Source organism: Ursus arctos, unplaced genomic scaffold (assembly GCF_023065955.2).
Source record: "Ursus arctos isolate Adak ecotype North America unplaced genomic scaffold, UrsArc2.0 scaffold_17, whole genome shotgun sequence".
NCBI classification, from domain to species: domain Eukaryota; kingdom Metazoa; phylum Chordata; class Mammalia; order Carnivora; family Ursidae; genus Ursus; species Ursus arctos.
The window spans coordinates 39,506,790-39,533,001 of NW_026622841.1; the positions used below are offsets into that span (position 1 = coordinate 39,506,790).

The 26,212-nt window shown below is 39.6% G+C and overlaps 1 protein-coding gene across 2 annotated transcripts in view; it reads left to right on the plus strand.

The window, feature by feature from the left end:
- The first annotated feature begins 7,426 nt into the window (after positions 1 to 7,426).
- DSC3 (desmocollin 3) overlaps positions 7,427 to 26,212 on the plus strand; it is a 48,874-nt gene continuing 30,088 nt past the window's right edge. For both annotated transcript variants that reach the window (XM_057313163.1, XM_044383139.2), the window contains exons 1-6: positions 7,427 to 7,768; positions 17,707 to 17,791; positions 19,650 to 19,849; positions 21,666 to 21,785; positions 23,394 to 23,549; positions 24,855 to 24,999. In XM_057313163.1, coding sequence (XP_057169146.1) covers positions 7,703 to 7,768; positions 17,707 to 17,791; positions 19,650 to 19,849; positions 21,666 to 21,785; positions 23,394 to 23,549; positions 24,855 to 24,999 — 772 coding nt within the window. In that variant the 5' untranslated portion in view covers positions 7,427 to 7,702. The remainder of the gene's footprint in view (positions 7,769 to 17,706; positions 17,792 to 19,649; positions 19,850 to 21,665; positions 21,786 to 23,393; positions 23,550 to 24,854; positions 25,000 to 26,212) is intronic.

Below are 26,212 nucleotides of genomic sequence, written 5' to 3' on the forward strand. Positions count from 1 at the left end.
TAAAATCTCTAAACAAATGGGGCTAGAGTACCCAGGTCAGGCTGACTTGTATTTTTGTTTTGCTTACTTTTTTTTTTATTTTTAAAATAATCTCTATGCCCAACATGGGGCTGGACCTCAAGACCCTGAGATCAAGAGTCATATGCTCTCTGGCTAAGCCAGCCAGGCACCCCTTGAATTCTTGTTATTTTTGAAGTGGTTTTCTTTGTTTTACTAATATTATGTGGTTGCCAAAACAGTCTCTTTCATTTTGCCTCAACAATGTCAAAGTACAAAGATTTACTGTGAACTAAAGAACATTGCCCCCATTTGTTCAAAATTTAAAAAAGGGATTAAGGGGAGAAATGAACTAGAGGCCTTTGGACGAACTTGGGGAGAAAAAGACCTAGCATATTCCCGGCCAATCACCATAATACAGTACTTCCATCCATGAATAGATGAATTTGGAAAACTGTCACAGGAAAGCCTGGTAGAGCAAGGCTCAGACCACCTAATTCTCAGGAACCATTTATATGTTATAAGAAGGAAACATGGCAGAAAATAAGACATCCTTTGTCTTCCATTATGTCATAAAAATGTAAGTGCGTGCTTATCACTTTCCAGTATCTCTAGAGAGAGAAAATCTGACTTTCAGTGTACCAAGTGAGAAAGGAAAAGTTGAGATTGGATAATATTGGTGTCAATTTTCTTGGAAGTATTACAGAAAGGCAGGTCACCATAAAAAAGAAAAGATGTCAAGGCTACATCCATAGTGCTTGTCTTTTCCCCACTTCTTCTTGTCTACCTACCCTGGATGAGAGGAATGTGGGAGACAGTGGTCTCCAGTCTCTGCCTAGACCTTTGGAACAATACAGCTAGTTCAGGTAAGATAATTCATCGTTAGATGGTTGAGAAGCTGTTCCAGGGAATATCTGATTGCTACCTAATGTTCCCTTGAAGAGGAAATAAAGAAGTTCCTATGGATGCCTCTGAGTTTAGAATCGTTTATTCTGACACTTACAAAAAATATTTATTACTTTGAGGGCCTGGCAGGGAGATTTTGGTCTAAGATTCTCATTTTAAAAGTAAAGTATTATAGTTAAGATTAGACCTTCCTCTGACCACCATCTGAACAGAACTTGGAATCTGGGAGAAACAGCCAATTTTATTGAACATGTTGAGAACACTACAAAGTTAGTAGAAAATGGGGGGGTGCCTAGCTGGTTCAGTGACTCTTAATCTCAGAGTCTTGAGTTTGAGCCCCACAATGGGTGTCGAGCTTACTTAAATGAAGGAATAAATAAATAAACAAACAAATAAATAAAATTTAAAAACAAAGTTAGTAGAAGGTGACAACAAAATAGTTTTCCTGGTACATGCCCATATGCCTACTAGGAATATTACTAGCCCTTCAGTTTTCGTGTTTTTTGTTTTTGTAAATGTTTGGGTAGGACCCTTGCATTAGGGTTGTTTAGAGGAGGAAGAATCTGGCATAACCGTACATAGGTAGGTTCAAGTTAAGACTACACTTTACCAGTTAGGAACGTGAGTAGCTTATAACATTGAAAGGCAAACACAAATATGATGCTTGAAAACAACACAAGAAAAGAACCAATTATTGTGTTGGCATCGGCTAAACAGTTTAGTGAACACTAAGTAGTAGCTCATTGATGGAAACCTCCTCTAGTGACAGGAGGGCTTGGGAAACCATGTAGGCTGAAAAGTAAAGACAAGTCAAGAATAATAAATCTTGAGTAAGTAAAAAGAATGAATAGATAGTTGATAATAAGATAAATTAATAACAAATAAATCAATGAAAGTTGAAGTAAATAATTTAGTGCCTATAGGGAACTGGTGGGAAAAGCTGCTTTTCCAGTCCTGAGCTGGTTGATAGGCCTTTGAGCCAGGGGGTGGGTATGCTGCTTCCCCAAGCTGGTGTTGAGGGACAGTCCTCCTAAGTGTGTGGGAGAAAAGAAGGCTGATGGGGCAGTGAATCAGGGGATGATGTGGAGATAATGACACATGTCAGCCCACTCACACCTGTAAACCTTCCTGCTTGAGCAATGCCCTTTGAACAGACAGATGCACACAGTGAGCTCCTGGGACAGGAGAATGTCTAAGAGAAACTACAGCCTCACCCAGTGGGAGGAGGGAGTCTCTGAGGGAGACTGAAGTGAAGTATTATGGGATGCATCACAATGACAGGGACTAACATTTGACCCTGAGTCAGGGCTTTGTTATACTGCTTTTGGCCAGTTCCTGGAAGAAGTTATCACCCGTACAATGGGGTTTTGTTTTTTGTGTGGAAATCACCATTCCTTCCAGTCCAGTGAGAAGTCACTGGAAGACCACTTCCCCCCTTAAAAAAGGCCTGTTTTAAGAAGATAATTGGAAGAGTGTCTGAAGAGTTTAGTGAAAGGAGAGTAAAACCATTTTAATAGTTCTTGAATCATTAATTAATAAAGACAGACTAAAAGGAGGCTTTCAGAGCCTGGCACATTCTAACTGGATTGGATGATTGTCATGGTGTTCATTTATATTGGATAATTCTGAATTTGAGAAATGTAGAAATATCTGAATTTTGTGTGATTGTTGCCAGTGTTATAGTGAAAAGCCACCTGTCTGTGGATGGGAGTGAGTTTTCTCTCTTTCAATTACTCTGGGTAGAAATTAATCCTTGAGTGTCAACTGAGGACCTGACAGGCCCAACATAACAAACAGGAAGGGACACTTCTCTACCTTGGGAGGCCAGGGTCATTTTGGTCTAAACGAGGTTCTCTTAGCTGCCTGGAGCATTTTCATGGCAGTGGAGATAGAGCTGGGAGATGTACTTGCCATGGGAAGACAGGAGAGGAGGGAGGCAGACAGGGATTCTGGGATGGCTCTTGTCCTGGGCAGCAACGCAATATGATAGGTCCTCCTCCCCCCTCCTCCCCCTCTCCCTCCTCCCCCTCCTCCTTTCTTCTCCTTCTTTTCTTCTTCTTTCCTTCTTCTTCTCTTCTTCTTCTCTTCTTCTTCTCTTCTTCTTTTCTTCTTCTTCTTTTCTTCTTCTTCTCCTCCTCCTCTTTCTCCTCCTCTTCCCTTCCCCTCCTCTTCCTCCTTCTCCTTCTTCCTCCGTTTCCTCTTCTTCAATGTTATAGGCTATTCTTGATTTCAAGTGTCTATTACTCCCAGCAGTCTTTTTTTCACTTTTTAAAAAGATTTTTTTAATTTATTTATTTAAAAAAAAAGAAAGAAAGAGAGAGAGAACATTAGTATTTGGAGGGGAGGGGCAGAGGGAGAAGCAGCCTCCCCGCTGATCAGGGAGCCCTACATGGGGCTCGATCCCAGGACCCTGGGGATCATGATCTGAGTTGAAGGCACATGCTTAACCGACTGAGCCACCCAGGCGCCCCATCCAGCAGTCTTTTTAAATGACCAAAAAGTCAAGGCTGTTCTCAGTGGCAATCTGGGAAATTAGCGGAAGGCCTCTAGTCATACTGTGGAAAGGTGATACAGGAAAGTCCTCTCCTGGAACCTGAGTGACAGTAGCACAGGTGTTTACTCCTGGAGGAAAATGACCGCTTGGTTCCCAAGTATGAGGAAGGAGTCTCTCTGAAAGAGCAAGTGGGTAGATTAAGGAGAGCTAATTTTCAAAAATAAAGTCTGCAAGGGCCCCTGGCATCTGAGTACACACTTGTACAGTATTCCTCACTGCTGATCTAACAGGTAATTTGCCCAATTACTGCTTATTACTGTGACCGTCTATTCTAAGCCGTATTCTCTAAGTGCTTCTGATACTGTATCATGGCTGAGCTGATGCTATGTCTTCAGAAGGACTATTCAAGACCAATCTTTTACTTGGATTTAGTTTAAGCTTCTTTTCATAAATTTCTCTTTCTTTACTAGCAGTTTCATTCCAAACATCATACAGTCGCCCTGGTTGTATTTTATAGGCATGTTTGGGGAGACCCACACTTGCCATGTCACCGCCCACATAAGCCACAGAGGCGAGGAAGTGTGAGAGACCAGCACCTGCTGGCACTGCGTTGTGCAAGGCAGGCTTCTCAGTGGGCCAGGGGTGAGCTCCCGCCCCTTAAGGTCATTACTCTTTCTGTGGCCAGAGCTTCCGCCTCAGTACAGACAACTCTTCTTAATAATCTTAGGTTTGCTTTCTATTGACAATTTTAGAATTTACCTGGATTCCTGAAGTTTTGTACTTCAGCCTAAAATCACTTCCCACTTTGATCCTTTATTATTGCTGCTCTTACCCTTCAAACTAAGAAAGTAACAAGCGAAAATAAGACGTTTCTTTCCTATTTTTGTATGTTATCCTTTTAAGAGTGACTTCCAACTGCTTTGGCAGTTTGGGAAACAGGGAATTAAAATAACGACATTTCAGAATAACTCTTTATGCTTTCTGATGTCTCATGATGATTTAAAGTGAACCGTATAGAAGGATTCAGTTCTCGGTCTACTCAAACTGAGGCTCCTATTTTAAATAGATTTTCAACAAACTCATTTTATATTATAATTAAATAGGAAAAATAAAAGCAATTTTTATTTATTCTCAAGTCACATTTATATTATAACTGCCTATGATGATTCTTCTAAACTATAAAAATGCATTTTTCATTAGAACCGAATCTAGTCTCCTCATGATGGACAAGCGCATGCTATGGCAAACAGGGCATGCCGACTCAGAAACTAAAACTACACCCAGTTATTCAGTATTGGTCTTGCACCGAAATTTGCAATATAGATGGAAAATATCCCCAATATGCTTTCTTACAGGATTTCTGGAGTAGACTCCTATCACGTTTATTTTGTAGAAGCTAAACATGGAAGCTCAGAGTAACTGTTCCATAGTCAGTAAGCTTAGGAATCTCCTCAATCACACAGTACAGCTGAAAAACCAGATAATAGCTCTCTTAGAGTTTTCGTCATAGGGATGACAGTAATAAACAGGTCAGACTCAGTCTAGTAGATAGAATTGAAATCATTGCAAAGTAGGGCTACTTAGAACAAAGAAAAACATTCCGAAGACTTTTATTCCCTAAGTATTAACAGAAAGCTGTGTGAAGACATAAACAGGTTATGAATGAAGTTAATGAGTTCATTAACTCACCAAAAGTGATGATTGTGTAACTGTAGTTAGTAACCATTTTTACAGATTAAGTAGAAAGTTCTTCATCTTTTCCAGGATGAAATTCAACTCCTCAGCCTCGTTTGTTATAAGCCTGTCTTTCTAACCTAATTCCGTCATAGAACTTCTGAACACTAGGGTTTCTGAAGAAACTCCCTGTTTCCCTGACGGAAGAAGCTGTTACAAGGCTCTCTCGTGCGTCAGTGGTGCTGCTGCCTTGGTCTGGAACACGCTCCTGCCCTCTCCTTTTCTCTGTTGGTTCTTATCTCAAGCATTAGTTCTCAGTTCTGGAGGCTAAGGGTCCAAAATTAAGGTGTTGGTCTATTTGATTTCTGATGAGAATTCTTTCTGGTTTGCAAACAGCTACCTTCTCACTGTGTCCACGCATAGGGCAGAGAGAGACAAAGACAGAGCAAGAGGAGGGGAGCTCTTCTCATAAGGACCCTAATTCCAACAGATCAGGGCCCTACCGTCATAACCCTGCTCATGTTCATTACCTCCGTAGCGGCCCTACCTCCAAATGCAGTTGTAGGGAGGTTAGGTCTTCAACATAAGAATTTTGAAAGGACACAGTTCAATCCATGGCATCATCTATGTTACAGGAAAGCCATGATTCATTTGTGTTTCTTTTTTTTTTTTTTTTAAAGATTTTATTCATTTATTTGAGGGAGACAGCCAGCGAGAGAGGGAACACAAGCAGGGGAAGTGGGAGAGGAAGAAGCAGGCTCCCAGCAGAGGAGCCTGATGTGGGGCTCGATTCCAGAACACCGGGATCATACCCTGAGCCGAAGGCAGACGCTAAACGACTGCGCCACCCAGGCGCCCCTCATTTGTGTTTCTAAAGGCTGGCTGGGGCCAGAGGTATCTTTGAGAGACTTTCCCTTCTTGGGTGGGGTGAAAATAATTGGAATGGAGAGACTGGGAAAGCTCTTTCATGCAGAGGCCTCCAGAGGTGAGACACGATTTTTGATGGGTACCTTGAATGCCTCAGAGATGGGACTGGATGCCGAACTTACTGTCCAAATCTTAAGACGCTGTGAGTTTCAGGGAAGCCTCAGACGTCAGTCAACCAGCCTACTGGGATGACCAGGGCAGGATGAATGAAGGCCATGGCACCTTCCCTGATTAATCTGGACTATTTGAGGATTCTGAGGTTGGAATTTACACATGGACTTCGAGGAGCAGCAACACATCTAAGAAGGAGTTCCTTCTGAATCTGCCAAGTCGGGGCTTGGAGGACACAAAATTTCATCTAGAGAGAAATAAAGGAAAGTGCCTAGGTGTTGTTGTAAGTGACTTCTCTATCAAAACATTCACCATGTTGGGCTATAATGGCTGCCTTTATTCCCTCCTCGACTTTGGGTAACTTGGGGCAGGAACTGGGTTTTGTACATACTCTTTCCTCTAGCCCTTCACTCAATGCCTGGACAACTGAGCCTTGATAGGTGTTTGTTGAGTGATATTGAATTGCAAGCCTCATTTTATTTTTTTTAAAAGATTTTATTCATTTATTTGGCAGAGAGACAGCCAGCGAGAGAGGGAACACGGGGGGTGGGGGGAGGGAGGAAGAAGCAGGCTCCCAGTGGAGGAGCCCGATGTGGGGCTCGATCCGAGGACCCCAGGATCACTCCCTGAGCTGAAGGCAGACGCCTAACGACTGAGCCACCCAGGCGCCCCTGCAAGCCTCATTTTAGAGTAGAGGGTTTTGTGTGATAGATTTTCCTTGGAGCAAACTGAAAAATGGCACCTTAGTACAATTACTATGTAATTACTAAATCAACAATTTACATACGAGAACAAATTCTTTCTAAGAAGCTTCATATAAGGTCACAAAATTGGCAGTAAAGAAAGCTCTGAATGTAATCACTCATATTTGAGGTACTTAAATTGGCCAGATATCAGCATTTCTTCTACTTGGTTTTAACTTCTGGTTATTTATGGCACTTGGGATAATTCTCCCTCCGTCCGTTATCTTACCAGATTAGTCAGATTTGGAAAGAATATATAAATGTATTAACCAAGAGACACCGCCCAGCATTCGATCAGGAGCTGAAGGGAGGCTCCGCTGATCCACTCACAAAGGTGTTCCTGGCACCCCGGAGCGCCCGTGTTGAGACAGGGTTCCCTGCAGGCGGACTTGGGTCCTGCAGCGGGAATGCGCACGCAGCGCGGGTAAGGGGTACGCCCCGGGACAATCTGGGAGGCCCGGGCCGGCGGACCGAGGGCGGGGCGGGAGCGCCGCGGGGCAGACGAGGGGCGTGGGAAAGCCGGCAGAGGGTGGGGCTGGGACCGCTTTCGCGAGAGCCAGCGCTCGGCGCGGCCCCGGGGGAGCGGAGAGGCAGGCTAGGGCAGCTCCTCGGCTCCCCGCGTGATAAAACTTGAGAAATAACCAGGAGGGGCGGCTCGGCGTCTCCTGGGTCCAATCCCGTCTCAGGAGCAAACGCGCTCCCGGGCAGGCGAGCCCGACCGAGGCCAAGGAGACTTAAAGAGGAGTGGCAGCGAGGCACGCCCGCACCGCGCGCTCCGCTGCACCTCCGTGGGCTCTCGCCTCCGGCCTCCCGCCCGGCGCGCGCGTCCCCCCGCCCGCCCTGCGCCCCGATGGCCACCGCCGAGCTTCGGGTGCCCCTGCGCGGAGCCCTCTGCAGGCTGCTGCTGACCGTCGCGGTGAGTGGAAGCCCGGGCGGGAGCCGGGATGGGGAAGAGCTGGACCCGCCCTGGTCCCGCGGGGAAATCGGGGCGAAGCGGACAGAGAGCTGACGGCCCCGCTCAGTCCTCCCGGGCAGGACAAGTCAAATTTGGGCCCGGACGGGTGAGAGCAGAAAGCACACCTTGGAGGGAAGACTCGGGACTGACTTTTGTTTGGGACATCGCGTCCGACTGTTTGAATTACGAGTGGCGCGCGTGGCTGCGCGGTCCCGGGCCTTCGCGGGCGCCTGGGGCTGGCCGTCTTCCCCTGGCTCCCGGGGCTAGCGGTGATGATTGGGGCACGTCTGGGTGGAAAGGGACGAACCGTACTTGGTCAGGTATTTCAGGATCCCTGAGTGAGTAAAGCAGACGTGAGAGGAGGTTCGAGAGGCTGCCCCACCCCACGGTCGCCTGTAATGAGGACGTTAATGAGTGGAGGGGCTTGGAGTGGTACCCCAGGGTCTCCGCGTGGAATTAACTCTGAATACCGGCTTCCCGAGTTTGCTTCTGTTAAAGGTCATTCGGAGCTCACCCAGGAGTCCCTCGGCCCCGGGGCGAAGTGTGCCTGAGGCGCAAGCGCATGGGAAGGCTGGATCCCGACTGGAGTTGGGGTCGGTGGTGTGAAGCGGGAGAGGGGGGCTGTTGGGGTGGAGCAGAGAGGATAAAGTCCGGGTGGGTGGAGGGGTGGGATAGGCGTGGATTTGGGTGGTACTTTGTCCCGCTCCGGGAAGGACGGCGCAAGCCCGGAGCCCAGCTTCGGGTCTTCTGTGCCCTGGAAGCCCGCCACTCAGGATGAGATTCTCCTGGAGAGGAAATTAGGGACAATTCTCCGAGAATTTGGGAGACACACAAAGAAAAATCTGGAACTCTGACGGCGCGATTACGCTTGGAGCTTCAGTCTAGACCCGGGCTGCGCTCGGGAAGTGCTGTGGAGAGGAGCCGCAGACCCGCATCCCGGCATCAAAGGATGGGCTTGGGGGTCCGGTGCGGGAAGGACCTGCCTAACTCGGCATAGGTCGGCTCTGGCTACACGTATTTCTCTGCCTCCAAGCAAGGCTAGTGGATGGATCAAAGCTTTGTCTTCTCTTTGAATCAGCGAGTTATAAATATTGGGTTGGTATGTATGATCTAAGATATGTTTATGGACAATGAATTGTACAAATGAGGGCGTTGATCTGTTAGGCAGCTGTTCCAACAAAATGAGCTGATGAAGTGACTCTTTACAAATGGGAACTGGCCTCCCAAGTGTGCTCTTTTGTGATAAATTTGGAAGAGTTTCCAGTTTTTATGTTTAAAAGCATGGATTTAAGTGTTCTGAGTTTTCTCTGCGAAAGGGATTGGAGAATGGGGAGAAGAAACTGCCGAGGTGCCTTGCTCCCAAGATCTCCCGTGTATTCGCTGGAGGGAAGGGTGTGGAATTCAAGCAATTGTCACGGTGACAGGAATGGTGCTGCAGGTGTTGGGGTGTGGCAACGCAAGAAAGTGCGTGTTAGTCCAAATGGAGATCGTGTCAGCTCTAGTATTTGACGTACTTGTTTAGGATTATTTCAAAAAAGAATTTTCTAAAGTTTAGACTGGGTTATCTGGAGACTTGAGTACTGGAGAGTGTACATAGAATAATTTCTTTCATCCAGAATCCCCAGTGCACACATCCCTTCAGTTTCTGCCCTGATGGGTAAATGAAGATCTCTATTGACCATCTACTGTTTGTATTTCCCTTTGACTCATAGGACTCTCAGCTTTCTCAGTATAGTATTAATGGCATAACGCTTTAGAGACACAGTTTTCATTTTATAGATACTTTAATGGATCTCTCAAGAACAATTCCTTGTTTGAAGTGAGAGCTCTTCAAAGCCAGTCTTTAACACAAAACTGAGACTTTTAACAGGTTAGCCTTCCCACTCAGCTGTCCCATAAGCTGAGGCACCTTCCCATTTGCACCCTTCTCCTGCATCTGCTTCCCATTCAGAGCTCTCTGTCCCATAAGCTGAGGCACCTTCCCATTTGCACCGTTCTCCTGCATCTGCATCCCATTCAGAGCTCTCTGTCCTCCTCTAAACTACTGCCACAAAATAAATTCCTAATGATCCCCCCAACACACAAAGAAAAGAGAAGAAAAAGAAAAAAAGAAAAGAGCAGAGGGGTGGGGTGGGGACTAGAAAGTAAACATATCAGACTATCCCCTGCTGTTGAAAGTGCTGAATGTCTCTTAAAATGTTTTTTCTCTCAGTGTAACAAAAATTGAAAACAAATTTGCATTAGCTCAGTTGCTCAGCTGTCCTGCCACATTACAAATAACAGCGCCTTTCCACTATGTGTTTACTATTGTTCACCATACCAAAACCACTTTGGGAGTTGTTATCTATTATATATTTTAAATAGTATGTTCTTGGGCACAGTGAATCTTTCATTTTGCTAAAAGAACTCTAAAGAAGGAATTACAATACTGTTTTCCTTTCTAGCATAACATACTGCTTGCCCTTGGAGGATGTGAATCCTGCCTGCCCCCATGCTGACAAATGGGCATTCTATCTTTTTAGATTTTATAGCATTAATTAACAAGAATAATGTGATTCCTTTAGCAGACTTTTTGTTGTTGTTACCTTTGACATATTCGTCTTTTCAAAATAAGAGTACAATAATTTCTATTAATTTTTGCATTAGTGACAAAAAGGCTAAGGCAAACAAATGAGAACTGGTTCATTTTATAACCAGGATCCTAAGAAAGTCAGAGTTTTGGTGTACATTTGATGGGTGCATTATCAGCTAGCCTTTTAAAAGGAGATTGCTGATGTTTGTATTGAGGTTCAGCCAGATCCTGAAACACCTTCTGAAGCACTAAATATATGTAAACCTATGCACATTTTTTGGTCCTGCTGTAATCCCCTTAGCAGTTAGCATTCCATATATGGAATCCGTGGCCTTCTGCGGTTAATCATGCTTTCCATTTAACTAGGATTCCTGTCTTACAAAGAGTTTGGCTAGAAAGAAACTAATTAGCACGATTTAAGTACTGAGAGTACAGAGAGGTACGTCTTTTTATTTACCTTTGAGCTGGTAAGAGTTTGAAAGGTAATATTTCCATTTTGCAGAAGGCAAGTGTCTGTAGGAGAAATGTCAGATTTAAAATTTCATAACTGTTGTGCTCAGGTAAGAAGAACCTATTTATTTTTCAAACTTTCCATAAATTTCCATTGTTTAGCTTTTTTCCCCTCTGTTGAAAAAGGATGTCATTTTAGAAAGCCTATGTGTGTATTCACAGTAAAACTGTACACAAGAGAAAAGTAAAACAATTTCAGATAACCCCTCTCATTTTCACTCTCCTTTAGGCATTAGATTTTCTTAACAGAATTTAATTATTTGTAATAAGCTTTCTATCACACAATTAATAAAATTTGAATAATACTGTAAAACGAAATAAAGTAATTAGTTTTTCCCAGACCACATGGACAGTACTTTATGTTATTTTCTAAAACTCAATTTGCTACATTTTAATTTAAAGTTCTACAGGTCTAGGCTTTATAAATCAGATATTTAAAGTTGACCTGGAGGATTTTCCATTCAAAGAGAGTCTTTTATAACTAAAATAGTCAATCCATAATTCATTAACCTTAATATTATTTTTGGATTTTTTTTTATTGGGCATTCTTCTATACATAAATTATTTTTAAAATAACCTTTAAAGGTCATTAATTCACCATTGTTAATCTAATGGTGCCTTTACATTTTTATTTTATTTTCAATAATATAGCCAGTCTCTACGAATAGAATAATAAATTACAGTTTCAAGAAGCATGACATAACTGAAATCTATATATGAATATGTTCAAAAATTATATTAATGAATTAATTGTGCATTATTTCTAATGTACTATATAACAATGAAAATGAACTACTGCTGTATGCTCAGCATGGATAAATTTCACAAACATAATTTGAGCAAAGACTGCGTATATGTAAAAGCCAAAAATTGGCAAAATAAACCTGTATCTTTAAGGACACGTATACATGAGGTAAAATTAAGCAGAGGCAGGGAAGTAAATGATTAGCACAAAAATTATCCATTAGTTTTAGGGGTTGTGGGAAGGAAGAAAATGCACCTGAGGAGAGGTATATAGAAACTTTGAAAATAGCAGTAATATTTTATTTCTTAACTTTGAAGGTGAGCACCCTAGTGTTCATTTTATTATTTTTTAAAATACACGTATATATGCTATATGTATATATAGAGCCTTTTGTATTTATATCTTGCAAAGGACATTAAAAGAAACGAGCAATGCAGAGGATCAACAAAACTAAAAGCAATTCTTTGAAAGTGTACATAAACCCTGCTATGGTTGAGCAAGTAAGAAATAAAGAAGGCACAGATAAAGCAATATTAGAAATAAAAAGAGGCATATTCATAGAGAGAACAGATGTTTTAGATAAACAGATAATAATATTAATGTATTACTTTAGTTAATTTGAAAACAGACAGAATGAGCAGTTCCCTACAAAATACAAATTATCAACTGGCTCAAGGAGGTATACAAAACCTAAATAGACTTAAAACCATTAAAGATACTGAATTAAAAGTCAAAATGTCTTGACACAAAGACACCTTCATATCCATCAAGCCCAGGACTGTGGTAGGTAAATTCTTGCATAGTTATATGGAATAGATAATTTCTCTCCTATATAAATTGTCTCAAAGAACAGAAAAAAGTGGAATTGTTTTTAACTCATTTTATAAGGATTGTATGATACTGAAGAGTAGAGGACAGATCTCACTTACAGGCATATATTTGAAACACTAAAATAAAGGGACAGAGAGAGAGGGACAGAGAATCTTAAGCAAGCTTCACGCCCAGCACGGAGCCCAATGCATAACATACTGAAGCCTACCTAACAAAAATAAATGAATGAAAAAAGACAGAAAGAAAGAATGGAAAAGAGAAGAAAGGGAAGGAAGAGAAGGAAGGGAGGAAGGAAGGAAGGAAGGGAGGAGGAAGGAAGGAAGGAAGGAAGGAAGGAAGGAAGGAAGGAAAGGAAGGAAGGAAGGAAGAAACTAACCCTTAATGAATGATGAAATGTAAAAGCATTATCTTTAAAGTTAGAAACAAATCCACAGTGGTCACTATAGCTGTTCCAATGCAGCATTCTACTGGACGTCTTAACAAGCACATGCCTCAGATAAAATATGTAATAGCAATAATGAAAGAGATTAAGGATTTAAAGAAAGAAATCTGATTGCCATTTGCCAGCTAGAGAATTAGCTACCAGGGAGATCCTACACTATCTTCACAAACTACTAGAACTATTAAAAGTAAGCAAGTTTCCTGGATAAAAAACATAGAAAGATTTTTCATGGAATTGGTCAGCTGACCATAAGAATTTTCTGAAAGAGTAGGAGACGAACAAAGCAAACACTATTTATTTATTTATTTATTTATTTATTTATTTATTTATAAAGATTTTATTTATTTATTTAACAGAGACAGCAAGAGAGGGAACCCAAGCAAGGGGACTGGGAGAGGGAGAAGCAGACATTCCACTGATCTGGGAGCCCAAGGGGGGCTTGATCCCAGGACGCTGGGATCATGACCTGAGCCGAAGGCACACACTTAACTGAGTGAACCACCCAGGCACCCAAGCAAACATAATTTAAAGGAAGATGATAGGGATTGGGGCCACCATAACAAGTACTACAATTTATAATAAAGCTATATTAATTAAAACTATATAGTGTTGGTGTAGAAATAAACACATATACTGATGAAATAATGCAGAGGGCTCAGAAATAGATTCTGTATTTGGGGTCCATGCATATGATGTATGCAGCATTATCACTGTGAGTTAAGAAGGGAAGAGTAGCTCAGTGATGGTTCTATATGGTTGTCTATCCATATGGCAAAGGATAAGATTAGATATCTACAGTGAATCACACACAAAATACATTCCATATGAGTAAAAGATTAAAACATTGGAAGTAACTTTGAAAGTTTTATAAGAAAATACCAGATAATATGTTTATGACAGGGTAGAGGGGGAGATATTAATACACGAAGTATAAGCTAGAAGAAATGTTTAATGAAATTGACTACTTAAAAAAATTAAAGGAGGGGCCCCTGGGTGGCTCAGTCGGTTGAACGTCCTATTCTCGGTTTCAGCTCAGATCGTGATCTCATCGATTGTGAGATCAAGCCCCCAGTTGGGCTCCACACTCAGTGGGGCGGGAGGGGGGTGTCCGTTTGAAGATTCTCTCCTTTTACCCCTCTCATGAGCTCCCTCTCAAATAAACAAAATCTTTTAAAAAGAAAACTAAAGGAAATGCTTAATAAATTTGACTACTTTAAAACTGAAGCACCGTTTATCAGAAAGATACCACTAAAAGAGTACAAAAGCAACCTACATAAGCCTACAAGTAAAATATAATTTAAAAAAAGATAATACATGAAATGATTACATGAGAGGAATGGATACTTTACAGAAGGTAAATGGCAAATTAACACAAGAAACGATACTTAATCTCACTAGAAATTAAGGAAATGCACATTAAAGTGACAGTTATAGAATTGGCAAAAATTGGAAAAGCCAATTAATTGTAGTAGAGGATACGAGAAACAGAGGGATCTAATATTCTGGCAACATTAATATAAATTGATGTTAGTATTTTGGACAGCAACTTGGCAATAGTTAATCAAATTGGAGTAATGTATTTCTGTCCTAATATTCTGCACCTGCAAAGCTGTTTATTACAGTGTCATTTGTAATAGAGAAAATGGAAAACAAGAATACAGTCTAAATGACTATTATAGGGGAATGAGCAAAAATAAACTGGTGTAGTTATAGAAAAATCTTAAATATATTTTAAGTGAAAAGTGCAAGTTGCAAAAGGATGCATAAAGACACAATGTCCGTTTATATTTTATAGGCACATACATACATAATAAAAGTACAAAAACCTGCAGAGGAAGTTTAAATGCCAACTTAGAAAAAACCCTTCCTTGAAGAAGAGAAATGGAAATGGAGTAGAGCAAAGCCAATATGTGTAAATTTTAATTTAAAAAAATAAAGCAATGGGGAACCTGGCTGGCTCTGTTGGAAGAGCATGAAACTCTTGATCTCGGAGTCATGAGTTCAAGCCCCCTGTTGGATGTAGAGGTTACTAAAAAAAATAAACTTCAAAAAAAAAAAGAAGCAAAAATTAAAAAATTAATTTAAAAATCTGGATAGGTACATACACATTTATTATAGTATGTTCTGTTTGATTTAAATACTTCATATTTAACTTCAAATATTTTTTAAAGAGTTGTGATTAAAATATATTGAACATGGCTTTCTTTTGATGGTCAGAAATACCAACTATAGAGTTCAAACATAGTTGGACCAATAGGTGCATTATTAAATAAAACCATTTTTCACCCATGGTGACAACTGTATTCTTAGGGACAATATTCACTTGAGCATACATAATATGGTTGAATTATTTTTAAGAGTAAACAACTTATTGCTTTATTGTCACAGCAATCTGATTATGACTGTGACAATGACTTTTTTTGCTTATTATATTTAAATTAAACAACACTATTAGATATTGACCCTATTTTTGAGTTGTTTTACTGAACTAATTCAAGCAACGGTAAGATCTTACATTGCAGTTATACTGCAGTAACATATTGATGTAAATTGTGCATATTGTACGTGCATATATATTTATAGTTTGAAAAGTTACCACCATGACTTAAAGTCTTTTAATTTTGTGAAGGAATTTGTTTTACATTTGATTATATCAGAACTGAAATGCTTCTTTGTTGTTATCCAATTTTGTCTTGCTGAAATTACTTATGTGAATTTGTAAATTGGGAAGAGCTTCTCACCGCCAGTGTGTGGAGGTTGATGGCCAATTTCCACTCTTTCGTTATTGAAAGTAATGCTGCTGTGAATATTCATGTACAAATTTTTGTGTGGATGTAGATTTTCACTTCTTAGGGGTAGGAGTGAAATTGCTAGATTATATGTTAAGCATATGATTAACTTTTTAAGAAACTGCCAAACTATGTTCCAAATTTGCTGCGCCATTTTATGTTTCCACCAGCAATGCATGAGGGTTCCAGTTTTTCTACGTCTTTGGCAACTCTTGTTATTTTTCTTTCTTGTTTCTTTCAGCCATCCTAGTGGGTATCTGACTGTGGTTTAAGTTTGCATGACTGTAGTGCCCAGTGATGTTGGGCATCTTTTCATCCACTAATTGACTGCTTGTATATCTTCTCTGGATAACAGTTACTCAAATCCTTTGCCCATTTTTTTGTGGTGTTTGTCTTTTTATTGAGTTGTAAAAGTTTTTAATATTTTTTGATATGTCCTTCATTGCTATCTGATTAGAAAACATTTTCTCCCATTCTGTAGGTTGTAATTTCGCTTTCTGTGGCATCTTTTAAACAGCAAAAGTTTTAAATTTGATGAAGTCCTATTAATTTTTCTTTTATCATTTGTGCTTCTGGTGTTATAAGACATCATTGCCTAATCCAAGATCATAAAGATTTATTTTCGGTTTTCCTCTAAATGTAGTTCTTTAGGTCTGTGATCCACTTTGAGGTAGTATGAGGTAAGGGTACAAATTCATTTTTTAATGGGATATTTAATTGTCTCAGCACCCTTTGGTGAAAAGACTATTTCTTTCCCTTGAACTTTCTGAAACCTTTGCCCAAAATTGGCTAACCACAAATGTAAAGGCTAATTTATAGGATTTCAGTTCTATTCCATTTGTCTATATGTTTATCCTTATGCCAGCACCACTCTGTGGATTATTGTATCTCTGTAGTAAATTTTGAAATTGGGAAATGTAAGTCCTACAACTTTGGTGTTTTTCAAGTTTATTTGAGTCTTTGGGTCCCTTGCATTTCTACAAAGATTAATTTTTAAGTTCTGAAAAAAAAGCTTTTTGGGATTTCAATAGAGATTGCATTGACTCTGGTGAACTTTGGAAATTGATCTTCTGATCCATGAAGATTGAACATCTATTGTGAATGGAAGTAGTTGCTTGCTTTTATTTTCAGATTCTTTATTGCTAGTAGATAGGAATACAGTCGGCTTTTGTATGTTGATCTTGTATCTTGCAACCTTGCTGAACTCACTTATTATTTTTATTCCTTTGGATTTTCTATGTACAAGATCACATCATCTGCAAATAGAGACTTTTTACTCCTTCCTTTTCAATCTAGAGGCCTTTAATTTGTGTGTGTGTGTGTGTGTGTGTGTGTGTGTGTGTGCATGTGCAATTGCCCTGTCTGGAAGGTCCTGTATAACTGTTGAATAGAAGTGGAGAGAGAGGGCATCATTGTCTTGTTGCTGATGTCAAAGGAAAGCATTCAGTCTTTCTTCATTAAGTATGATGGGGGTTTTAAGTTTTCCAGAGACGTCCTTTATCATGTTGAGCAAGTTCCTTTCTATTCCTAGTTTGTTGACGGCTTTTAATTGTAAATAGAGGTTGGATTTTGTCAATTACTTGCACCTATTGAGATAATCATGTAGTTTTGCTTTTTATTCTTTTTTTTTAAACCACTTTATTTAAGTAAGATTGACATACAAGAAGCTGTACATATTTAACATATATGACTTGATGAGTTTGGAGATAAATATACATCTGTGAAATCACCACCACAATCTATGACATAAATATATCCATTATCTCTAAAAATTTCCTCTCACCCTCTTTATTTAATTTGTATTTTTTTCTTATGATAAGAGCACTGAACATAAGATCTATGTATGCTTTTAACAAAAAATTTAAGTATATAATATGGTATTGTTTCCTATAGGCATTATGCTATACAGTAGATTAAAGGACTTATTTTTGTTGTTTATCTGAAACTTTGTTCTTTATTCTGTACTGTATTAATGTAACCCTTCTTTTTCTTTTTTTTTTTTAATTCTAGGTCTTCAGTTTTGCTTGTGAAGCTTGCGAAAAGGTGACATTTAATATACCTTCCAAACTAGAGGCAGACAAAATAGTTGGCAGAGGTGAGAAATTTCAAAACAAGTGTTTTTAAAACAGCAATTTAGTTTACTTATGCTGAAAAGAGCATATTATTCCATCTTTGCCTTTTGGAATTAGCCTTAATCTATTTATACTTAGATACAATTCAAGATAGTTTTAAATATAGATTGTTCTTTGTAACTTCGTTGAATTCTGTGGTTGATGTTTTAACAGTTTAAAGATTACATAAAGAATTATGTGTAGGGGGCACAGTTGGTTAAGAGTTATGTGTAGGGGCTCAGTTGGTTAAGCATCTAACTCTTGATTTCAGCTCAGGTCATAATCTCAGGGTCCTGAGATCCAGCCCCACATGGGTCTCTGCATTGGGAGTGGAGCCTGCTTGAGATTCCCTCTTTCCCTCTCTCTCTCTGTCCCTCCCTCCACTCACAGGTTCGCGCTTTCTCTCTCTCTCTCTCTCTCTCTCTCTAAATAAATAAATAAATAAATAAATACAATCTTAAAAAAAAATTTACATGTAGAATGTAACCCTTTTATTACCCTAGTATTCTAAGCATTAGAGAAGTATAGATAAGTGGCTGAGAAAATCAGAGCAGTTTTTTAAATCAGTGCTAGAGCTGCACTGAGGAACAGCACAAGATGAGCCATTCCATCCAAACTGGACTTAATCAGCCATTTTCACATGGAGAAATTGGGGAACTTTATAAACTTCCCTAGGAGCTGGGAAGCTCTGGCCAGATGGACTTTTCATGTGATCTAGGGAATATAAGACGAATGAATCATGTTTTGTTTTGTTTAAAGAGATATAGCTTGTCCCAGACATACCAAATTTACTTTTTCGGCAAAGTGTCCCATTTCTGGTTAAGCACCTCATTTAATTTTTATTAAACAAATGCCACTTTAATTCCGTCGGGAAGGAAGAAAAAAGAGGATGTAAAAGAGAGGGGTGTTCCTTTGGGGGATAGACGAGAAGTTATCATTATGCTAAAAATGTCAAGATGAGAGAAATATGTCCTCGTTCCTAAAGATGTTCACTTCTTTTTAATTCAGCGTTTCCATCTGTGACAGATTTGGATTAAAGTGACGAGATTTTACACGGGTAACAGTAATCCTCTGAGAGGATTACTTAAGTGTGCATTAATATATTGCTTAAGTGCACATTCCTATACCTGTTTGGTTGTTGTTAAAACAGATAGTTGAAGAATGAGATGAATTCGATACTTTTGATGTAAGTTTCAAACCACTTCTGTTGATATGTATAGTTCATTACTTTTTACTCCCAGGAGGAAAACTCCCAGGGAGAGAAGAGCCACATGCAGAGTTTCAGTGAGGAGCCTTGGAAAGCTGGGACTAGGAACACAGAACTGTGGGCATGAGGGGAGCTGGTGGGACGCGGGTAACAGGAGTGCCAGTGGGAAGATTTCAAAGATAGACTTTTCTTAGTTGACTATTTGCCAAATTCGTACCTTCTGTTGCTGTTTGGGCTCATGTGTATAACTTCTGGCTGAATCTTAAAAGACTCAGACCGAAGTGCTAAGGAAAACTTTTCTGTTTGTTTATTCAGCTGTGTGTGGGGGCGTGTAGCTCAGCTTCCTCATGATTGCAGCACACACTCCTCTTTGATAGGAAGATCATTTCCAGAAGCCTCTGGAAGCATATGAAAGTTTAAAAACACCTTACTTAACACATGTATACAATCAACAATTATTTTTTAACTGAAAAACAGTTATTTTTTTAGAAAGAAACTAAAGATATTTGGTACATGCAAAGTGATTGGTTTATTTCATTTCATGATTTTGAAGAAGATGTATACATTGTTTCAACATTTGTTTTTTTCTTTTTGCATGTGTTTCTACTTTGCAACTTGGAAACTTTTGCTTGTAGTTAATTTGAAAGACTGCCTCAGCTCTGCAGACCTCATCCAGTCCGGTGACCCTGATTTCAGAGTTCTAGATGACGGCTCAGTCTACACAGCCAGCACTGTGGTGTTGTCCGAGGAGAAAAGATCATTCACCATATGGCTTTCTGACACCAAGACACAGACACAGAAAGAGATTAAGGTGCTCCTGGAACATCAGAAGAAGGTATTCAAAATACATTGATATTGTCAGGCATGCTTTTCTTTTCATTTAAATACTTTCATTAAAAATTGCAAAGTGGGGGTGCCTGGGTGGCTCAGTCGGTTAAGCGTCTGCCTTTGGCTCAGGTCATGATTACAGGACCCTGGGATCAAGCCCCATGTATGGCTCTCTGCTCAGCGGGGAGCCTCTTCTCCCTCTTCCACTCCCCCTGCTTGTGTTCTCTATCAAATAAACAAATAAAATCTTTTAAAAACTTTTTAAAAATTTAAAAAATTGCAAAGAGGACAAAAGGATAAATCGGTTTTTGTGTTTTTTTTTTTTTTTAAAGATTTTATTTATTTATTCGACAGAGATAGAGACAGCCAGCGAGAGAGGGAACATAAGCAGGGGGAGTGGGAGAGGAAGAAGCAGGCTCATAGTGGAAGAGCCTGATGTGGGGCTCGATCCCATAACGCCGGGATCACGCCCTGAGCCGAAGGCAGACGCTTAACTGCTGTGCCACCCAGGCGCCCCGATAAATCGGTTTTTATCCTCTTCTTTACTTCCTCCTTCAGTTTGCTTTCCCTCCCTTTCTCTCTTCCCCTTCTCCCCCACCGACACTGGCTAAACATTGGCTTTGGGTTTTTCTTTGTTAAATCTAAATGGCACCTCTTCTGGGAAGCCTTCCTCTACCTCTAAATTCCAACTAATTGCTTTTGTGTGTCTATGTGAGTTTGTTACCCCTCTTTTATGAGCATTTGGAATTTTTTTTTTATTTGTGCAAACAATTTATCTGTAATTGCTTGAGGGTGCAAATTGATTCCTTTTGTGCTTATAACCTCAGTAATCCCTATCTTGTAGTCAGTAGGTGTATGTTAAATTAATGTTAAGAACAGTGGTTTCCAGTGAATAAGAGGTTGATTTCAAGTGTCACAGTGACTCTGATGTTAAAATAGGATGGGACCCTGAATTGTGTGCAGGAATGGATAAAAGGATACATAACATGGTATTGGCTATCATTCGCTGCACTTCTGGTTCCACATCATGAGGAATGCCAGTTGTGAAGGTCGTCACAAAAATGATCAAAGGTTTAGACTGGGTTACAATGAATTAATGTTAAGTGAATTAATGATAAAATTAATTTAAAAAACTATTTTTCACGTTAATACATGTTCAATAAAATTATTAATTAATTGTCCGGAAATAAAATAGCTTCCCTGCAACACCATGAAATGGGATGGAAACCACTCAAAAGCCCAGTGGAACTTTTTGTGATGATGGAAATGTTCAATCATCCGCACTGCCTCATATGGTAGCCGAATATTAATGGTTAATGAGCACTTGGCTCATGGCTAGTGCAACCAAAGGATGGCACTTTATATTTTATTTAATTACAATCAATTTAAATTTAAATAGTCACATATAGTTGGAGCTGCCATATTGGAGAGGGCAGGTGAGAGTGTTAAGGCAATGAAGAAAGAGCCTTTTCTTGCTCCGGTTCTCCTGAGAGTGTGAGGTTTTAGCAGAAAGAACAGGGTGTCTTTAGAGTTGTTATAAAGAGGACATGTTGGCTATCTCTATGTGGGAGAGAAGAAGAAGAACTAAGAGTGCACTGATGATTTTCCTAACTGAAAGTATGGTCAGCGATAGAAAGGTATACAAAATGAAATTTTTCCATTTATGAAACCTTAAACTCTGGATGCATTCTTTCTTCCCCATCTAACGCAAAAAGATCTTGTCATCTGGCCTTTCGCTCATGAGGTTGATGGACTGTGCACTCCTTTGCAACAAAGTTGGCTGCGATACTTTTATTTATTTAATTTTCTTTCTGTAAATTCAGGTACTGAGGAAAAGAGGTACTAAAGAACCCGTCCTCAGGCGTTCTAAGAGGAGATGGGCCCCTATTCCCTGCTCAATGCAAGAGAATTCACTGGGCCCGTTCCCTTTGTTTCTTCAACAGGTAAGTTTTACATTCTTTCCGATTGGGAGTGTTTTAATTCTCAGTCTCTGTTTCGTTCAGGTTTCATAACTCTTTAGACATTTAAAAAGAAGCAGAGTTGATTAAAGATAGTCATGAAGTATAAGCAAAATGAGTAAAATGAGAAAATCACTAACAAACTAATAATAAGGGGCGCCTGGGTGGCACAGCGGTTAAGCGTCTGCCTTCGGCTCAGGGCGTGATCCCGGCGTTATGGGATCGAGCCCCACATCAGGCTCCTCTGCTATGAGCCTGCTTCTTCCTCTCCCACTCCCCCTGCTTGTGTTCCCTCTCTCGCTGGCTGTCTCTATCCTGTCGAATAAATAAATAAAATCTTAAAAAAAAAAACTAATAATAATATGAAAAAGACTACAGCCATTAAATGATCTTTATGAGCTTACTCGTTCATTTAGCAGCTGGCTATTGAGCACCTACTATGTCCCACGGAAGGTGCTGCTCTAAGTACGACCCTAGAAATAAATTTAGCCAAACCTTGGCTCTCATGTAGATTCTGAGCCTAGGAACGAAGACGGAGGTAGACACAGTCTAGGGCTCATGTTACTTTTGCTCATCTCCCATTGTCCCGATCTTTTCATGTGGCCATACCTAATTGTAAGGGAGCCTGAGAAATGTGTTTCTCTTGGGCAATCTTGCACTCAGCTATAAATTCCAACACAAAGGAACATGGGCAGAATAGATAGTAGGGATATTAGCACTCTCTGACAATAGTGTCCTCTTCACACCACACATCCAGCCGATCAGCAAATCCCGTTGGCCATACCTGCAAATTATATCCAGAATGTAAGCATTTCTCACCACCCATACTGCCATCATGAGTTCTTGCAGTAACTAAATGGTCTCCCTGCTTCTTTGCTTACCTACCCACCCACGTTTAGTCTTCACAAAACACCAAGTATTATCTTTTTAAAATATAAATTATATATATTACTCTTGTCTAAATTGTCTAATAGGTTCCCACCTGACTACAAGGAAAAGTCAACACCCTTGGAATCACTTTCGTGATGTGGCCTCATCTCCTACTTCTTACCTGCTAGCTTTCTCTGTTCCAACCACAGTGGCCTCTTTACTGCTCCTTGAACACTCCGGGCACAACCCTAACCCCGGTCCCTTTGTACTTTGTGTTTCCTCTGCCAGGAAAAGTCTTCCCTGTTTATTCTCATATGTCACTCCTCTAATTTTTGCTGGTTCCCCTCCCTGAGAAATACATTAGCGTTCCCTTCACCAGTGTGTGAGAGTCCCTGATGGCCTGGCTCCTGCTAACAGTGGGTACTGTTGTTCTTTTCTATCCTTGCCAAATCTCTAGATGGAAAATTATGGTTTATTGTTTTTACATTTTTTTGGTTACTCTTTATGTTGAACATTATTTTCATTAAATCTGAGAAGTTTGAAAAAATCTTTTGCCAGATGCTCCTTATTGTTTTGTGTGCCAATGAAGTGATAAATGTGATTATTATTTTATTAAAGTCACTTTAATATTAAAAAATAGAAATGCATAAGGTACATTTTAAAAAAGAGCATTTTAACCGATTTTAATTTAAAATTTTTACAAATATGGTTTTTCCCTCTTAGGTTCAGTCCGATGCAGCCCAGAACTATACCATCTTCTACTCAATAAGTGGGCGTGGAGTTGACCAAGAACCTTTAAATTTGTTTTTCATAGAAAAAGACACTGGAAATCTGTATTGTACCCGGGCTGTGGATCGTGAAGAATATGATATTTTTGATGTAGGAGTTTTATTGATATACATGATTTTAAATGATTAAACTGTTTCTTCTGATACTCCATGTACTCTTTCCTGTCTTCTTGCATTCTATCTCAGAGTTAAAGGAAATAGGTAGTGCGATATTTTGGAATATTTGATCTGCTCTTTATCTTAACTTCTGTTAGGTAAGCCTAAAATGAAGCAAAGAGTTTTAGTTGTATTAGGATGTAAATTCCAGTACATTTCCAGGGGTTGGTTTTGTTTATGAGATACTTTCTCTCTCTGGTCCTGCTATATTTTCCTCTCTCCAGGACGTGGCCACCATTGATTGGAAGGGTCTTTTCCCCTCTTCTGCTCTGTGTTGTTTATTTATTAAAAACAATTTTTTTTTGCTCTTCCTTCCACTTATGTGATTCTCTGACCATGTCTGAGAATTAGGTAAGGAAGCAAAAGTGGGAGACCAAACCCAAACAAAGTCAATAAGTCAGTCTTCTGATACGAATGAGCTTATAGTCAATGAAGAATAACTCAGACAATTTTCAGTGTAATATGGTAAATTCTGAGGGGTCATGTGGTCATTCCTGTGGTGCAGCCGGGGGAGGGGGGGTTATTTCTCCATAAGAAAGAGGGATTCTCTTCCTAAAAGAAGGAAGAGATGCTGGTAAGCAAACGTTAACTGATGTTCACCACATGACATTTCTTTGCTTTTGGTTAGAAAATTTTCAACTTGGTGTTGTAATCACATGCTGAATAGAAATACTATACATTGGCTGATTTAATTTAAATATAAAAAAGGAAATACATTCTATTTGACATTACATTGCCCTTTGATTAATTGGCAACGCAGAAACTAGTAAATGTGTTTTGTTAGAAAATCTCTTACGCATATGTGATCTATGAGGTAAAACAATAAAAAGCTTGTTAGTTGCAAGATTGAGAATCATGGCTTTCTTTAGATGATGCACTAGGGATCTTTCCCATTGCAGTGAGTTTAATTGTTCTCCCCAATATAACTCTCTGATTACGGAGAGAGTAAGGACTATAATCTGAGTCTAATCAACAGAGTTGTCTCTGACTTGACCGTACTACTCTGGAGTTTTATTTGAAGTGCAGCCATTTCTCCGAAACACTGGATCCCTCTTAAGCTGCACTGAAAGTGTTTTTCCATTTGATGCTTTGATGATTAAAAAAAAGAATTGAAGAGAATTTTTTAAGTGTTTAATTACCAAAAAGATTTACAAAGAAGGTAGCAGGTAAATCATAGTGTTCTCTCTTGCTGGAACCTTCTATTAATAGACTATCGGTCCTGCTTTTTCTTGTTTTCCAGTTGATCGCCTATGCCTCGACTGCGGACGGGTATTCAGCAGACTTACCTCTTCCACTGCCCATCAGAGTGGAGGATGAAAATGACAACCACCCCATTTTCACAGAAGCTGTTTATAATTTTGAAGTTCCAGAAAGTAGCCGAGTTGGTAAGATAATTTTTTTTTAATTGAACTGTTTTGTATGTGGTTTCTCTTGCCATTTGTATTTTTTCTTCTAGGAGATGTATGTTCATTGCCTTTGCTCTTACTTTCCTTGGTGTTATCTTGCTTTTGACTGTTTTTTAAATCTAGCTAAAAATGCTTTTTACATGTTAAGGATATTAACCTATTGTGACATTGCAAATATTCTCCCAGTTGCTTTTTAGTTTTATCAAAGCTACTTTTTTGAGGTAAAGAAGTTCAGGGCTTCCATTTAGTTAAATCTATCCTTATTAGACTCACAAAAGCCCTTTCCTTCCATATTTTATGGTAAGGGAACTTTTATTTATTTATTTATTTATTTATTTATTTATTTATTTTAAATTCAGTTAATTAACATGTAATATATTACTAGTTTTGGAGGTGGGGGTCAGTGATTCATCAATCTTATATAATACCCAGTGCTCATTATATCACGTATCCTCTTTAATGTGCATCACTCAGTTCCCGCATTCCCTCACTCCCCTCTCCTCCAGCAACCCTCAGTTTGTTTCCTATGATTAAGAGTCTCTTATGGTTTGTCTCCCTCTCTGATTTCATCTTGTTTTCTTTTTTCTGTTCTTTCCCTATGATCTTCTGTTTTGTTCCTTAAATTCCACATATGAGTGAGATCATATGATAATTGTCTTTCTCGAACTGACTTATTTTGCTTAGCATAATACCCTTTAGTTCCATTCACGTCATTACAAATGGCAAGATTTCATTTTTTCTCATGGCTGAGTAATATTCCATTATATACATATACCACATCTTCTTTATCCATTTGTCTGTTGGTGGACATCCGGGTTCTTTCCATAGTTTGGCTATTGTGGACACTGCTGCTATAAACATTGGGGTGCAGGTACCCCTTCAGATCACTACATTAATGTCTTTGGGGTAAATAACTAGTAGTTCAGTTGCTGGGTCATAGGGTAGCTCTATTTTCAAGTTTTTGAGGAACTTACATACTGTTTTCCTGAGTGACTGCACCAGCTTGCATTCCCACCAATAGTGTAGGAGGGCTCCCCTTTCTCCACATCCTCGTCAACGTCTGTCATTTCCTGACTTGTTAATGTTAGGATTGTTAATGTCTGTCATTTCCTGACTTGCTAATGCCGACTGGTGTGTGAGGCTACGTATCTCCTTGAGGTTTTGATTTGTATTTCCCTGATGCTGGGTGCTA